This window comes from Toxorhynchites rutilus, chromosome 3, assembly GCF_029784135.1.
Source record: "Toxorhynchites rutilus septentrionalis strain SRP chromosome 3, ASM2978413v1, whole genome shotgun sequence".
Classification (NCBI taxonomy): Eukaryota; Metazoa; Arthropoda; class Insecta; order Diptera; family Culicidae; genus Toxorhynchites; species Toxorhynchites rutilus.
In genome coordinates this window covers 205,505,633-205,524,027 of record NC_073746.1, presented here as the reverse complement: position 1 = coordinate 205,524,027, position 18,395 = coordinate 205,505,633, and the positions used below count along the sequence as shown (strand labels likewise).

Sequence of the window (18,395 nt, the reverse complement as noted above, 5' to 3'; positions counted from 1 at the left end):
AATTTCCATCTTGGCCTTGTTGAAAACTCTGGAGAAGTTTGGCCGAAGGAAGTGAAGATTGGAAAATGATCGCTTCCGCAAGTATCATCGTGGATGTTCCAAGAAAGTTTTGAAGATAGTTTGTCTGATACTATAGTGAGATCGATGGCTGAAGTAGTACCAGAATAATGGATTCTGGTGTGTTGGCCGTTGTTAAGAAGGAGAAGAGAATGGTCGGATATGAAATCCTCAATGATGGATCCTTTTCGATCGAGGTATGCACCTCCCCAGGCGTATGAGTGGGCGTTGAAATCACCCATAAGCATGATTGGGGCGGGAAGTTGGGCGAACAGATGGTCCAGTTGGCCGCGTAGAGTGTTCGGATCGGAATCATTAGTGATGTAGATGCTAACGACGGTGATTGGAAAGGGGTGTTTAATGCGCACTACCACTGCCTGAAGATCAGTGGTAATGGGAAGAAGATCATGTGGAGTGCCATCTTTGATTGCGATTGCAACTCCGTTTTTTGAGGGGTTGGGACCCTCTTTGAAGTATGTGATGAACTTTGGAATGAAATTTTTATCGAAGTTGTTTGGTGTCATAGTTTCCTGAAGGGCTATGACTGTAGGATTGGAGCTCGAAATAAGCATTTTCAATTCTAAAATATTTTGTCGGATACTTCTGATATTCCATTGTATCCCGAATTTCTGTATTGGAGTGAATGTGTTAGAGTGATTTAACTCTAATTCCTAAGTCTTAGTTGTGTTGTGTTTGGACTATCCAAAGAGGATTAGTTCGATTGTCCTTTACCCTTGGAAAGAGAAGCTTTCTTCGGGGTGTTGTTGTTCTTGTTTGGTGTGGAGGTCTTTGGGGTGTTTGTTGTGTGTGTGTTGTTGTTTTTTGATGTATGTACGTTGTTGTTTTTTGTTTGATGTGCGTTGTTGTTGTTGTTGCTGTTTTTTGTTATGGTTGTGTTGTTGTTATTCGTTGGTGTTGTGGTTCTTGGTTCATTTTTTGTTCTTTTTCTTTCTTTATTGATTTGGGTTTCATCTTCAGATTTTTGTTCTGATTCTGAAGATGATTCTTTATTTATTTTCCTTTTGTTTTTTTTCGGGGCTTCGGATGTATCCATTGAAATTACCGATTCGCTATCTGATTCGGTTGTCGAACTTTCGGTAGACGATTCGGTCATGGTTGTGTCCATAACTGAGGGAGTGCTTTCGCGACTAGAAGCGGCCGAAGCGGCCGAGGCGCAGCTGCATTTGCACTTGCAGCCGGCCATTGGTGCCCGAATTTTGTTAATTCTATCTTGTAAAACGCTTGAAAAGGTTGGACCATTGTTTTGGGTGAGTAGATTCTTGGCTTCTCTGTAAGAGATTCCTCGATCTATTCTTGTCCTAGTTATTTCATTTTCTTCAAGCCATTTAGGACACTTCCTACTAGAAGAGGAGTGGTTTCCTTGGCAATTGATGCAAAGTGCTGGAGAGTTGCACATCTTAGAATCGAAGTCTTTGGGATGTTCTTTGCTGCAGTTTCTGCATAGCGGGTCCTCGCGCTTGCATCTTTTGCTGGTGTGCCCAAAATTAAAACATTTGAAGCACTGCATGGGGTTCGGATAGTAGTTCCGAGTCCCAGCGCGAATGAAGCCAAAATATATGAATTCGGGAACAACGGTTCCGCGAATTGTGAGGATTAGTGTTGGTGTAGGAATAATGGATTCTCCGTCTTTTCTGGTTATGCGCTTAACGTCGATCACTTTCTGATCGGAAAGCTCTTTCGCTAGTTCTTCGTTTTTAAAATCGATTACATCTCTACATGTTACAACGCATTTGCGTTGGTTCAAAGTTGGGTGGAAGATCACCTCTACAGGGGTGTTGTCTATTAGTTTAGTAATAGAAAGCAACTTACCGACAACATCCTCGTCCCTAGTTGTCAAGATGTATTGCAGTTTCTTCTTTTCATCGCGCTGTGGTTTTGCGCTGTTGAAATCTTTTGCAACTGCATTGATGGTTTTGCTCACGGTGAAGGGGTTCGTTGGAAGCACCTTATCTCCTGTCGCTCTGAGAAGCAGTATTTGAAGGTTGCCATTTGAGGGGTCCGCCCATAGTGGAGCGGTGGCTTCGGTAGGCCTGCCCTCGTAGAAGTTTGTAGCCCGGCCTCCCGGAGGCCCGGAGCTACTAGAAGCCATGCTTCTGCTTGACTATATCACTGATATAGTCAGCAGAAAAAAGTGTGATACTCACAAAAAAAAATTCCTTACTGAGGGATCTTCACTAGTGGGATATGTACCCGAAAGTTCACTTTGTTCCGGTAAAGCACTTTAAAACCACCAATTGACGCGAATCACTATAAAAAATCACTTGTTGTGATAATTGTTTCAGCCACTTCACTGTCTGTATGCGTGTTTAAATTCTTTTTAAATATATTTTTTATTTTAGCAACACTACAGTAGAACTGCCAACACTGCCAGAAAAAGGGGCGTGGCGTCTATGACGCCGAAAAGCGCGCGCTTTTCCGGTTTGCCGGCAAGCGCCCGCTCTCCACAGTCGACGCGAGCTGTTGCTTTCTTCCACTCTTCTTCTGCTGCCACTTAAAAAATAATTAAAATTAACTCCTTCGGAATCGCCAGGGGGAGACGTCCTAGTCCGCTGTCCAAAACGCCAAACTGCCGAGCTGAAAGAAAAATCGACCTTCTCGGTCGGAGGGTAAAATCAGTATGATGTATTTTTCATGTTTCTTTGTTTTTAAGAGGCTTTAAACTTTGCAGTTCATTCGCCTCCAATATGATGTATTTTTTTGCCATCGCTGCCTTTTAACGCTCATTCGTTCGTCTCGTTGGACTCGCCCCTTTGGCTGAGTCTGCCGATTGGTCTCTATCCTGTGAATGTGTACCGCTAGAGTACAAAACGCGCGGACCCCAAAAAATATCTCATTTTCTTTCAAACCGTAAATCAGGGTGGTTGTATGGCATCGTTTCACATCACATCGCATCAACGGATTGGTGCCGGAGCACCCGTAGTATACCTAATAGCGGTTATAGAATTTCGGCCGCCGGAGTGCTCGAGTTGGCTTGCGAAGCTGCTCACGACAATAAGAAAACCCGCCTACAGAACAGAGCACATTCGGTTCGGTAGCAACAACTAGTTTCAGCAAGTGGCAAACGCAATCGCAAAACGGCAGCAGGTAGAAGAAGGAAAAAGTTTGTTTATACAGACTGATTTCACAATACCAATGCATTCTAAAGTAACATAATATGACATATAATATAAACTGATTTATTTTGGTTATGCTTGTTCTTGAACTTATTGGTGGTTGGGGTCTTTTAAATTGATCATTCAGTTTTCACAAACCCATGCATGGTTTCCGAATTAAAAGTGGCTTCACATTGTATGCAGGATGGCATTAACGAATTTTCTCGGTAGCAAGAACTGCTTTCTTTGGTTGATAACTGATGTTGAAAATTGACTGACGTTACATCTGCATTGTTTAGAAAAATATCTAAGGAGCAACATGATGAGCTATGTATTTCCTGCTGCTCTTTTCTTATTTTAAAGGACTTTAATCCGAAGGTCATCCGTCCCTGTATTTACTGTTGGTTTTTCAGAACGCTTATAGCTCGTTTATTTCTCGACAGATCGTAGATCTCGTCTCCAAAACCTCAGTCATTTTTAGTCATTTTTATTTACTTTGTTTGCGGAGACTACGAATCTTACAATTCATTCGTCTCCGAAACCACAGTTTAAGGTACGGTAATGTGCTCAATAGTGAAATATATGATAGTGAATGAGCTGATGACCACCTATGCATCCCCTATCACATCCATCATTTTGATTGTACGATATGTTCATACGCCGAAAGATGCTTACCCACCCGTCTTTTTATTATTATTAGATTTTTTGATGAAAAAAATATTAGAAGATATTTATCGATACACCTTAGCAAGATGTACTTTCAGTATTTTCTCTTATTTTTGTCTCAAAGCTATTGAGAATGGCGTGAAAAAAAAACGAAAAGGGCATTTTTCACCATAGATCCTATGGTGTACCATATAAGGACTCAAATATATGGTACTACTGTCAAAATGTTTTATTTTGTACCCTATACAATATTTTCCATACAGCTGGTGATTTGGTTTAGGGGCACTTGTTACTCCCTTACCCGGCCAGGACCTTTGGTCACTATGAGCAGCCTACCGGCTGGAACGATTATTACGGCCGAAAGTTGGATTAAGCGCTTTTAAAGTTGCAACCAGCGACTCCGAATGCCGGTAGTATTTTTAATAATTATTAAGCGTTCGTTCGTGTACATCATCATGACGAAAATGTTGATTTTGACTGACGTTTGGCATTGACATTTCATTAAAATGTTTTAATGGTTCGTTCACACGAAGGAACCAAACTGTTAAGTCGCTAATGAATGACGCTCTATTTATAGTCGGTTCAGGACCACCCTCCCTTACACACTCTCAGTTCGCGTAGGGAAGCTAGTGAAGTTGATTGATTTCTTAATCGATAAATGTACATAAGACCTATTTCAAGAATGTTCCGGAATGTGTGCGATGCATGCATCTTATTTGAAATAGCACGTTTTTTTGGGATGATGCATATCCCCGGTGCAGGACGTGAATCGGGTGTAATTGTTCTCAACATGCTGCTGTTATAAAAGGAACAGTTTGCGCAGAAAAAGATTCCACTTCCACAAGCTTTCACCCACTGGAGAATCCATGTTTTATTGATTCCACTCAGAATACTTTTATGACGGTCGATAGTGTATTTCTTCATGTGTGTTGCATCTAGTGAGGGAACCTAAAAAAAGTATGTTATATCCATATAAAAAGGGATACCATTTTATTGATACGTTTTACCGAAACAGAACGCAGTCTTTTGTCTGCTTGTTGAAGTTGGAAATATGATCAGATAGCATCTAGCTGATACGTCTTGTTTTCGTAAGGTGCCAACTCTTCAACGAAGTCATTAGGTTGAAGATAACAGAACGAACAAGAAGCTATTTCCCACCCATTTTCATCGTTGGTAGACGTGACATCGTGATTTATGGATCTGTACCTTCACACGCTTTTATGCTTCTGGTGATGATGATGATGGTAATGGTGATGGTGCTGATGATGATGAAAGTCAAATGTTGGTCTGATCCGAATCTCCGAAACAGCGTAAACAAGTTCGAGTAGACACAGCAGCGACAGAAGATGTTGTTCCAGATGATGAGCTTTTCAGTGAAACATTTACATCTTTGTCTATGTTCAGGCTGTTGTCGCAATAATCAATCTATTAATCAAACGTTTCACATATATTTGGTGCAACACTTGTTCTGAGAAACAACTTGATTTTGTGATGCGAAAAATATTTATTGGGTATCAATCTTTTTGAATCACAACTATGGCAATGCTCCGAGTTCCCAATTGAACTGATTGAATCCCAAACAATTAATTCAATGGATTATCTGTTCTGAGAATGCCGATTTCACTGTCGTTTAATTACTCATTTATAATTATCTCATGAATTAGCCCCATCAATCGCTACCGCAGCTAAAACGAAATTGAAGCATTCCATTCGGTAATAGCGGAACTCAGGAGAAATAAAAGGGTTTCGGCTATACTTTCGGCTTCCAATGCTAGCCCAAGCGGATCAAGGGTTGATTTATTATTCAGATACATTTGTGTTTATTGAATAAACCAGACAGGCAGTAAAACGGAGAACCACTACAAACCTGCAATCGGTGGTACGAATGTTCCGCACTAGTGATTTAGATAAATCCCAGATATTTGGAGATTGATTAAAAAGATGATTGGCAAATTAAGAGAGCTTCTGTTGAATTTAACATTGCCGAGTCAATGCTGATGAATTATTGAAGTTACGGTTGAAGTACGATTTTTAAATTAGCCTCATGTTGATTTGTGATAGCTATTCAATCGAGAGATTCGATAGGGACTCCATCTAAGGGTATTTCGAACTTTAAGGGTAAACTATATAGACAGATGGTCCGTTGAACCAGTTTGATGTGGTCGACAAATTAGTTTTTCGCGAAGTTTCTCTAGAGCTATCTGATTTAGTGGGGTCCGACTACAATAGAAGAGTCTTACTGTACTTGGAGCTTGATTGATCCTTTTAATTTGGGGAGTCGGTTCAGGAGCACCTTCCTCTGTTATAAGTATAAGTAGTCTCGTTTGTTTTGATTCTAATAGGGTAAGTGTACCAATTATGGAGGACATATGTCACTAACTTGCAGAAATTGGCGAATGAATACTCTATTTTAGTTCAAAGGTATACACAAGTATACTTTTTCCAGCAGTTTCAACTCTGGTTTTAAAGATTGTCACTGATATTTCGATGATTAATTGACTAAATTTTATAAAAAAACATGTTTGAAAATGACACTTCCATGTACCCATTATGGTAATTTTTTTTTTTTTTTTTTTATCTGTATTATAGTGACTTTCAACTCATTTGGCTGGTTCGTCACTTTTACTTCCATTTTTGGAAGAATGTCGGGAGTGAGAATTGAACTCGTGACCTTTAGCGTGAGAGGCATGGATGTTACCACTACGCCAGATCGCCTCCATTATTATGGTAATATTTTTCCTGAAATTTCGTAATAAGTGTACCCATTATGGTAATATTCGGTGTCACATGGAAAAAGTGTTTATAGGATTCAAATAATATTTCAATAATCATTTTTAAATAAAACTATGCCTCTAAATCTTATTCCTAGTATGCAATACTATATCGTGGATTCTACACTCGACAAAAATTATGAAAACGGAATGCGAAGTCGAAGTTTTTAAGTGATTCTAGAAACGCTATAACTTTGTGAAAAACCAACGAATGAAGATGGGATATACATCATTTTAAAGTTTCATTTACTGCTTCAAGTTTTGAGAAGTAATACGAGGGTCACAATTTATATTTCGGGAATAGGAACAAAAACAAATAGTTAAGCTGCGAATATATTTTTATTGTTTTTCAAAGTACTCGCCACGATGATCGATACACTTTTGCATGCGCCTAAACCAATTTTCAAAGCATTTATTCCAATCGATACGAGCCTTTTTTTTTGAGCGATTGTCAAATTATGTGGGATCCAACGTGAACATAATTTTCGCACAACTAAGTGTTCATGTAAAATCGCATATATGCTGGTGGAACTAATGCTTAGGGATGCCTCAATCTCACAATAGGTTACATGACGATCTTACTTAATCATTTCGTGCACAGCATCGATGTTTTCTGGCACTACAGTCGATTTTGGACGACCTTCACGAAACTCGTCGGACAGCGAACTACGACCACGATTGAATTCACTATACCAGCGATACACAGTGGTTTTTGATGGAGCTTCATCGCCAAAAGTCAAATTAAATTGATTGACGCACTCTTGTTGTGATAATCCACGTCGAAAGTCGTAAAAAATCATCGCACGAAAATCTTCACGATTCAGTTCCATTTTCTTGCCGAGACCAAACTTTCAACTAAATTTAAAATAAACAAATAGCGTCCGTATGACAAAATGTTCTGAGTACGTATATCGTCAAAAATGTCAAACTTTACGATGGAACCGTCAGATGGACTCACATGACATCAGTGTTGCCAATTCCCGAAATATAAATAGTGACCCTCGTATTTGAATGCTTCTATCTTTTTGTGTTTTGTGTTTTGTGGAAAGAAAAAAAATCGTTTTTTCGGTTTTGTAAAAGATTTTATAGATTCACACAGTGTTTTACATATTATCCAAGTTAAAAGTAAATTCAGCTAACCTTATCAATCAGCACTCATTTGATTCCAAGAACGCTCCTGTAGGTCATTTTACTACAGGAAAAAGTTTTGATAGAATGAAAAATTCCCCTTTTTCTGATGAATGCTTTTTCAATAATCGTACGTAATAATCAAACAGCGTACAACTTTAATAGGAACAAGGCAGCTTCCGGTATTGCGATAATTGGCAAGTAGATGTAAAATTTGATGTAACCAATTGAGGGACTTAGAATGCAAGGGGTGTATGTGACTTGATCGATTTCTCTTCATCAACTTTTTCTTCAGTTAATAACTCAACTGCAAAAACGTTCCAATTTGAGGTTGCTATAGAATCCGATAGATGAGGCTATAACCTGTTTTCCGCATTGTCAAATATAGCTGGGAATGTATTTGTAGCTAAGTTATGACCAAAAGAGAGAGTCGATGTAGAGAAATCGATGAAATCACCTTCACCCCTTTCATTCTAGGCCCCTCAATCATGATAATACAAAAATACATGTTTATTTCGATAAAATCGTATAAATTGGTCGAATCACAACATCAACAAGGTTTTAATGTATGCATCTACACTGTGTTTGCATCAAAACAACCACGTCACAGCATAAACATCTTATTATTTTGATCGCATATTCCTTAGCAAAATGCTAAGAAGCAAGTATCAATGGGACACACTTTTTTTCAAACTAAATTTTTCAAAAAAAAATAACAATGTTTCGCATGGAATCAAGTACCGAAATCGACAAAGAAGAGATTTCTGATGCTCATAAATCATATTAGAGCATTTAAAAATAAGATATGTTTTCTAAACTAATAAAAAACTCACTCGTATTCTAATAAAAGGTACTATTGCGATGATAGGTGCTCCTACCCTATATTTTTGTTTCTCTATTTTCAGGTTTTAATTATCAAGAACATGGCACTGCTAAAACTTAGCAAAAATTTTCCACAAGCCTTCGATTGCGTTTAAATAATGGTAACAGTAATTAATTCTTGTAAATAATTCGCGTTATTTCGCTGATTTTCGGTACGCTGTTTCATCCTGTCATTTTTCCATTTTAATTAGGGATTGTACCCGAATCTATCTTAAAAAGAGAGAGCATTTACCTTTCGGCTGACAAATTTAATTTACTCAGTGGATGTTCTCACAGAGACAAATACCAATTACACCGTGCTAATCGGCTGAGCTGTTTGTCTCTTTCATCACAATGCCCCGTTGCATTTTTTGTCCTCACCATAACTCTGAGCCGAAACCATCTTGGATCTTCCTGATAATAACGCAAAAGTACTCGAATACTGGGTTGGAACGACGGTTGGTTGCAATTAATAACTTGTTTACTCACTCAATCTGCTCCGCATCTGGAGGCAGAATCACACCTCAAGAAAAATTATGGACATAACGAGATAACCCATCTCACCAAACTGAGCTATCTGTAATGAGCCACCGTAGCCACCGTAGCCACCGGGTCTAGCCACATAGGCATTACAGATAATAAGTAAACTCCGGGGGAAACGGAACGTGCTTTGAATGAATTCTTCCCAGCTGGTGACAAACATAATGTACACAAAAAAGTAATTATTCTGATTCCCATTCAAACGACACGGTTTTATTCTAGCCTTGTATGAAAACAATCCCTCCTATTGAACCAAATTATGTGTTATAAAGGGTGGAACGATCATAGTTTTTACGAAAAATCTTAACTGCTCACTGATTATGTTATTTAATGAAAAACTTTATGATTTTTTGCAAAATGCAATGGCTACTGAAAACAGGAAAATTATTAGAGTTGTATTCATACATACATACATACATAATCAGTTGAGAGCCGTGGTGGCTCGTGCTGTCTCAATTATTCGTCTCCAATCTACTCGGTCCTGGGCCACTCGTCGCCAATTTCGTAAGCGTCCCGTAACTCGCAAGTCGGCTTCGATTTGGTTGAGCCAGCTGGCACGTTGAGCCCCTTCATTTCTGGTGCCGGTGGGGTCATTGAAGAGACCGGATTTCACTGCAATGTCATCCGGCATCCTCGCGACATGTCCGGCCCACCGTAACCTCCCGACTTTCGCCAGGTGTACAATGGGAATCTCTCCAAGTATTCCCTGTAGCTCGTGGTTCATACGTCTGCGCCACTCTCCGCTCTCCGTTTGTACTCCACCAAAAATAGTTCGCAGCACATATTACCTAATGAAGTGCCGTTGCCAGTATATTTTTACCGTGTTTATAGAGTTCAGCCGGAAGTCGGTCTTTTCCAGCGGCTCTATTTGCCTTCAGCAGTAGTTGTATTCACGTATTTAATACGGAAGGCCGATTTGCTTTGAACTGTTTTTCAGTTCCAACTGCTTCCTTGAGGACCTAACTCCGGCAAAGGGCCTGGCTGGGTAAGGGAGTAAAAAATGCCCCCAAACCAAATCACCAGCTGTATTTAAAATATTGTATAGGGTACTAAATATGAAATCATAGGGTCTATTGGGAAAAACGAACTTTTTCGTTTATTTTACGCCATCCCCAAAAGCTTCGAGACAAAAATTTGAAAAAAAATACTGAATGTGCTTCTTATTTATTACGGTGTATCAAGAAAAATTGCCAAAAAAAAATGATTATCAATAATTGAAGTACTAAAAAATATATTGAAATTTTGAGAAAAAAAATTGGATTTAGAGATTCGGTACTACTCTAATTCGTATTTAAATTTGTTCCTACGGCTTTTCTAGATATGTGTGATTTTTTTCTAAGTTTTTTCAGTGTTGCGCGGTACAAAAAAATATTTTTGTTCTATTTTTAAAGGGTCTGGCTGGGTAAAGGAGTAAAAAGTGCCCCCAAACCAAATATTGTAGTTTAAAAGTGCCCCCAAGCTGTATATTCTATAGGGTACGAAATAAAACATGTTGGCAGCAGTACCATATATTTGAGTCCTTATATGGTACAACATAGGATCTATGGTGAAAAGGCATCTTTTCGTTGTTTTTGTTTACATGCGGCGTAATTTTTTCCTGAGCATTGCGAGACACAAAAATAATTTTCTTCATCGTCTGCATTATTATTTTTATTTTCTTGAAATCGATTATTTTATTGTATTCGTGGTAATCATCATTGCTTTAGAATAAATCTTTACTCAACAAATGCGGAAAGAATATCAGCAGTGGAAGACTTGTTGAATTTTTCCTAATTTTTATGATATTTAGTACGTTTACAAATATATTTACCATAGTCCCATAATTTAAATTTATTCTACTTTGAATCAGACGAACAAATTACATATAAAATCTTTTTATATTGACTGTGGATTCAAAAATTTTCTCTTGAGTAATTTTACACTCTGAAACATATTCCTACAATCATATCTCTGGGGTTACATATACATACACTAGGGTGGCGCGAAAATGATCATGTCAAATTTCAAAAACCGACCATGTGCATTTTGTTTATTGGTCCAAAAAAAATTATCTGTGCAAAATTTCAGCTCAATCGCACATGATTTAGGGGTGCTTCAAAGCACTCAAAGTTTTGATTTTTTTATCCACGAAAATCTTCCAAGGAGTCAGCTCAATCGGACATGATTTATGGATGCCTCAAAGTACTCAAAGTTTTGATTTCCTAGAAGGTCGATTTTCGGCCAAAATTTTTTTTTCGAGATGACACCAGATCTCGACGTTTCATGCATTTTTAAGTCATTTGGCATCGAAAAAAAAAATCCTTTAAAAAAAACTTTGAGTGCTTTGAGGCACCTCTGAATTATGTCCGATCGAGCTGAAACTTTGCACAGATGATTTTTTGGGCCAATAAACAAAATGTACATGGTCGGTTTTTGAAATCCGATGATGAAATTTGTCCCATACATTCATTGCCAAAATTTCTTATTTAATATCCTGTACAATATTTGCTGGTGATTTGGTTTGGGGGCACTTTTTACTCCCTTACCCGGCCAGGCCCTTTGGAGGTTTTCCACCTTAGTACGACTTGCACGTTGTTAGCGATATGCAATTTTTTGTAACAACAATTTTAAGATCAGTCAGGAAAGGAACTTGAGTACCATCCATTTCGTGCGTGTTTATCGGTGTTCTCACGCTAAAGATCGAGTTTAAAGTCTCAGGATATTGTTTTTCCCCTGTTTCGGTTTCTATAACAGTTTCTTCAGTACGAGGCTACTACAATTATGCTTCTCAGATTCTGGTTCCCCAACAAGTTTCACTGCCCTCCAAACCAGTGCCCATGAATGTTTCACCCGAATCGGTATGAGCGGAATAAATATATTCATTCCAAATTCATGCGGTCTATGCCGCTACACTTGTTTTTGTTGATATGGCATGAATGTTATATTCTAATTTCATATCCACGCAAATTGCTTCTATCAAAAGCGACTGTTTTCTTCGTCTTCAACAGCAGCAGCAGCAGCAAAACATGATGATAAGCAAGCCCCCCAGAGTAAAAGAACTTACTTTCGGTTCAGCTATTTATAAATATATACCATATCAGTAAAATCCTCAACACGCACAACAGTCGAGCTAGAAGTCGTGTCGATGCAATATTTGCTTTGTAGGCAAGTGACCACGAATACGTGACTTTGGCACTGAAGAACTGCGGAAGCTGGAAGCAATATCATTCGCATCATGAGCGGAAAAGCCATGAATAACAGTGATGATGGGCAGTTTAGTGTTATGATCCGCTATCCCATAGTTTGCACATCGGAGAGGCCCAACGAATGGTGAATGATCGGAATGGAATATGCAAAAAAGGATCATTGTTTTTCACACAACAAAGTAAAATGCAGATTATATATTTTGAATATCGACTTATTTTAGGGAAACTCGGAGGACATTTTGTCCATCTTTGAAAATTTAGTATGTGTTCTTTCACGGTGTTTCTTTAGTTGCCATCCTCAGCATGAAATGTATTTCGAAATTTCAAATGCGGATTTCATAAAATTTTACAGTGGAAGATAAAATAATCAGGAAAAATAAGTTAGATTATGATGAGGAATAATGAAAAGCGGTCTGTATCCCTGTGTTCTGAAAGCTGTTAAAAATATATGTCAACCAACTTGGAATCTGTTGAGTTTCAAGCTTGCTTTTCAACAACATGTTTGGACAGCCAAACTACATGTGAGAATTTTCGAAGTCGTTTCGCTTCATTTCGCTTTGTAAGTAATATCATTCCAATCCAGTCGCAATCTCCTTGTTTACTGGTAGGCACACGAGTTACTTGTTATTGCTTCAAATGAATCAGTAGCGAAAGAACACCAAACGTACCTGAGCTAACTTGACAAAATACAAATTAGAGCATTGGTGGTGGTATGCGATGCGGGCCGAATCAGATTTTTCATCATAGCCGCGAGCCGCAATTTTTTCCTCATTGCTGTTTATGATAAAATGTTAACTATTGTGCCCAAATATTGAACATTGAGAAAAAATCTTCCAACAGATGTAGTACTACCAGGAAAAAAACAAAATATAATCGGTAAGTTTCACGAATTTCCAACATTACGAACTTTGCTTTCCATTTTGAAAATATTTGCACACAACAGTTCGAAGCTGGTAAGAATTATTTGTTCCACTTTCATTTAACTTTCACGTCCACTGACGCTCACTCAGCATAGTGGAACGACTCGATGTGCTCGTGTTTGATCCGCACTTTCAGACATGAAATGGTAAGGCAAGTGGTTAACATAATATTGTTTTGTTTTTCCTAGACTAGTTTTCCATTTTTTCAATGAACTTGAATTAAAATTAAAATTTTCCACAGTTAAAAAAATCGCCTTCTGTATTTTACTTAAGTCAACTAGTTTTGACGTGATGAACTAGGACGACTAGGATTACTTTTTCCAGTAAGGGTAATCAGAAAACATGTTTTTATGAAATAATTTTGTAGTTAACAACTATTTCCGCTGCGATCCCATCGAATTGTATATTCTCTATGAATTGTTTGATATGTTATACATTACGATTCCCTAATTCTCAAACGGCTTAAATCAATAAATAAGCGTAAATCGCTCGCTAAAAATGTAAAAGCAATGACATGTAGACATTGTGGAGAGAGGAAATATTACAAATTAACCACGTCCGTACATAGCTTATTTATCTATATATAGAAAAGAATTTAGATCTGTCTGTCTTTCTGATTCTTATGGGCTAAGAACTTACTGAACCGATCGACGTGAATATTTTTATGTAGGAGTTTTTGAACCCGGGGAAGGTTTTTATGATAGTTTGAGACTCCTCCCCCACCCTGAGGGGGGGGGGGGTGTCTGCCGTCCAAATGAAACCCAAATTTCTGACGAGTATATAAAAGTTTCTATTTGCAACTTCTAAAACCCAGTCTCGTTCAGCCAGCGCAAACTCCATAAAGCCACTTCTATTAAAATGGACTTTTTATCGAAATGGCCTCTGGCAGTACCTACATCGACTATCCATTTCAGAAATAGTTAATTCTACGAACCTGTTTAAATCGTAGTTGCAAATACTTGTTTGTTTGAGAAACCCATGTTTCTAATTATCACCACCGGCAACGCTACGATATAAACAACAACTTAGAGGACCAGGTCAGAATTTTGAGATAAACAGTTTTTGTCGTTTTCTCGCAAGTGCGTCAAATGGACTTCTGGGGTTTCTCAAACAAACGATTCAATTTAACATAGTTACCTTCAAAACCCATCAGCGTCAGCGGCCAAACAAATCAATTGTCCTAAAGGTTTTTTTTTTTTTTTATCTGTATTATAGTGACTTTCAACTCATTTGGCTGGTTCGTCACTTTTAACTTCCATTTTTTGGAAGAATGTCGGGAGTGAGAGTTGAACTCGTGACCTTTAGCGTGAGAGGCATGGATGTTACCACTACGCCAGATCGCCTCCGACGTCCTAAAGGTACTGAGACGCGAGTGATTGAAAAGTACATACTGTAGCCATAAGTTCTGTCAGAATGTACTGTAGCCATAAGTTCTGTCAGAATCATATTCAACTGGGGCTAATCAGGGGACTATGAAGAAATTCGCCTTCGTATTCGATTGGAATGAGTTTTGGCTTCTCCCAGCAGTTTCTCAGTCAACATGACTCAACAGTCATTCGGGCGTTTAGTTGCTATCTCAGTCTACGACTCGACTATCTCATATTGTTCTTCCCCGTCAAATGGACTTCATCGCATATTGAAGTAACTCTCCCCAGAATTTCGTTTCTCTCTCTTCTGTACCACGTATGCATGTGTCGATGTTTGAGTTCAACGTGGTTTGACATATACTGCATGGACTGAAAAGTCCCGGGATTTTTCAACAGATGGCCCCACTAAAAAATGAACAAGATTCATTTCGAGAGGTACAGCTGTCACTAGCTTATGTGTGATGTTTCATGACATTTCGTTTATTTGTTCACAAACTACAGTTGTTGAAGGATCACTAGCTGGGCATTCTTATAAAAAAGGGAAAAATAAATATCGTATTTTGATCAAACATTGTTCTTTGATGAGAAGAACTCCTGAACAATCGATGCAGTGGTTGACGAAAAGTTCCTCTTCCTCTTCTGCTCCTTCGAGTACAACAGTTTAACGGTGGTTTAGTGAATTTAAAATTGGCCGTACAAGCACCGCAGATGCACCTCGCTCTAGAAAACCAAAAGGGGCTACGAATCCAGAAATCTTTAAACAAATGCATCTACTCGTTTTGAACGATCGTAAAGTGAAGTTAAGTGAGTTTGCTGAGGCCGTAGGCATTTCAAAAGAACTAGTTGGATACGTTTTGCACGACATTTTGGATATGGAAAAGCTATCCGCAAGATTGGTGCCGCGTTTGCTGACTTTCATTACCACACTCCTGAGTCCAATAGACAGTCGCAGAGTGGCACTGAAGCAAATTTTGAAGACTTAGACGTTTCGAACTAAACTTGAAAACTCGCTATACCAAGTGCATTGCCCTAAAAGGAGACTATGTTATTTTCGCCAAGAGTTGACTGTGCTGAAACATTGGAACGTAAGCTTGTTGAGTTATCGCTTCATTATTCGAACATAATTTTATTGGGAGATTTCAACACGGATCTAAGAAAAACATGTTCCAAAACAATCCGCCTTCGCAACGCGTTTGAAAACCTCGGCCTTAGTTGCGGTCATCAGGAGCCAACTTATTTTTATCCTGGTGGATGTTCGTTAATTGATTTGCTGATTACTAACAACAGTGATCTCATTCTAAATTTCAATCAAGTTTCTGCACCAGTATTTTCGAAGCACGATGTACTTCTTTTATCAATAAATGTTTCTCGTGAGACTTTAATTGAACCTTCATTTTTCCGTGATTATGGATGTATTAATTTCGATTCCTTGCAAAATGCCATGAACTCACTAGATTGGAGCTCACTATACAGCATGAACGATTTAGATCTAGCAACTAACTTCTTAAATTCACGTCATATCAGACCTTTCGGTTTCGGTTTCGGATAGGTTCGTCACTGTACGTGTTTTAGGACAAAGGCGTACGACTTTTCACATGAATGATGAAATACTTAGAATAAAAATATTCAGTTATTACAGACAATGGTTAACTACTAGAAATGCTTCTGATCACTCACACTATAAAAGACTTCGCAATCGTGTTACCGATCTAATCAATCAAGCCAAGTCGGATTATCTCTCTTCGGTACAGTCAACCCTCCTATAACGCGGTACTCTTATAGCGCGGTTTCCGTTCAACAACGTCTCATCAGTTCTTTTCGTGCATCCAATGCATGATTTTAACTTTTAATATATTTATATAAACATTCAAGCTTATCTCTTAGCCGTTTACGACATCGGTTTCAGGCAAGCTCCGGCTTAGAGAATATGAATCGCAAGTCAAGATGTGCTGTTAAATTAGCTGTCATAGCCAAACCTATCAAACCACTCGAAATGTTAAAGAGAAAGGATGGTCACAAGAGTTTGAATTAATTCTGCACTCTTTCAATAATTTCAGTAGTAGGGGAACCGTGGGTAATACGGACAAGAGGGTAATGGGGTAATATGGACAGGGGGTTTATTTGTACAGTTACATTTTGAATTTCCGATTTCTGTTAATGAGAACACCTTCTACATGTTATTCTATAATATTTAAGCCACCCTATGGCAATGAACACTGATCAAAAGTGGAAAAGGGAAACAAAACCCGAAAATCAAACATGATTCCGCGTGAGGATGTAATTTGAGCTGCTTCGATATTGAGCATTTTGAGTGATTTAATATCAAAATTCAATTCGCTGATGATTATATTTCGGTTTGTGAGTTAACATAGAAGCGATATTAGGTATGTACGAAAAGTAAATTAATTTTGGAGTGAAAAATTTAAATTATTTAAATAATTGTACTGGTAGGGTAAAACGGACAGTTGCCAGTGGGAGTGAGATGAACTGTGAAAAGTCTGTATGATCTATTCCCTGCGTCTATAAATGGAAATCAAATCGCCAAATGTGGACTGTTTAGAAGATGACTGGAACCAAAAGCAAAATAGCCGAGGGTGTGTCCGTTTATACTACTGAAAAGCACGATATCACTTCTAGGTGGATTAATTCGATTTTTTCATCATTTAAAAGACATTCGTGATGAGTTCAGACCTTGGTTGAACAAAATTATTCCTCTCGCGATCGATAAACCTCTACGCTTCATATATTACAAACCTGTCCAAACTACCTCCACTACATGTCCATTATATCCGCATCGAAAAAAAATGTTATACTTTTCGGTCTGTTTTAATTTTAGTAAAAAACATTGAAACTTTTTTGTAAAATATTTGGCCAATTAGGTAGAAAAACAATATATTGAATTGCACGAAACTGCATCAAAGTTTTGAGAAACATGAGTTTCCAAAGATATAATTGAAGTTCTTCTTAAAATGTCTGATTTACCCCCACCTCCCCTATTCAACTGCTACTAGTACTTTATTCGAAGATAAACGTTTTGCGTGTAGGAAAGATGAAACGTTTGCAACCTGAACTGTTGTACTGTTGTTCACAAACCGTGCACAAGCGTATTGTGTTTTGTTTACAAAAAAATCAGTATACTTTAACACTTTCGTCGCCCCGTCACCCAGATCTGGGTGACACTTTCCTCGTTCAAATTGAATATGATTTTTAGAAGGGATTTGATAGAATAGGCACCTAAATGTAACTATAGGCTATGTAGAAAAATAATAAAATCATAACCATAATAATATACTGTTTAAATAAGTATAGTATTTTCATTAATTTATAGTTTGTACTGCAGTTTTTTTTACAAACCCCATATAATATGCCTTTGGCATGTGTTATTTTTATCAATTTGTCTTCAATTGAAAACAAACATTGCTAGATCATGTAAAAATAATCTACAAACTAAGTTTGATCTTCATTCAATAATTTATTCGCAAGTTGTACCCTGCAAGAAACTCAAAAACGTCGCGTTGGGCGACGAACGTGTTGAATATGGTTACAGAAAGAATGCGCAGATTGAGTATACGAAGCCACCTCTTTAACTTCAGCATCATCAACCTCCGTAGTCCCCATCTAGGTAGGGATCCATTTTTATCCATTATCCATTTTTTTACAAGAACACCCGATTGCAGTTTTTAAATTTTAACATTTGGAGGGTAAATGTTTAGTTTAATTTTTGTTTTATTTTTCATAAGTTCCTTCTATGATCTTTTATTGGTATCCATACTACGCGGTACGAATG

General features: G+C 38.0%; 1 protein-coding gene across 1 annotated transcript; it reads right to left on the bottom strand.

The window, feature by feature from the left end:
* Positions 1-769: 769 nt before the first annotated feature.
* On the bottom strand, positions 770-9,299 carry LOC129773875 (uncharacterized). Its single transcript, XM_055777536.1, has 5 exons — positions 9,161-9,299; positions 9,086-9,101; positions 1,888-2,039; positions 1,121-1,842; positions 770-844 (listed from the first exon to the last, which is right to left on the bottom strand). Exons 1-5 carry the CDS (start codon positions 9,297-9,299, stop codon positions 770-772), a joined length of 1,104 nt encoding a protein of 367 aa, XP_055633511.1.
* Between the last annotated feature and the right edge of the window lie 9,096 nt (positions 9,300-18,395).

Excerpts from the sequence above, each read along its gene's own strand:
- LOC129773875 (XM_055777536.1), bottom strand. The coding sequence starts at position 9,299 with ATGTTTGTCACCAGCTGGGAAGAATTCATTCAAAGCACGTTCCGTTTC. Across the intron at positions 1,843-1,887 it reads TAGGGACGAGGATGTTGTCG|AGGTGATCTTCCACCCAACT; the intron begins GTAAGTTGCTTT and ends ACACCCCTGTAG. Across the intron at positions 845-1,120 it reads CCGAATCAGATAGCGAATCG|ACCTCCACACCAAACAAGAA; the intron begins GTAATTTCAATG and ends AACACCCCAAAG.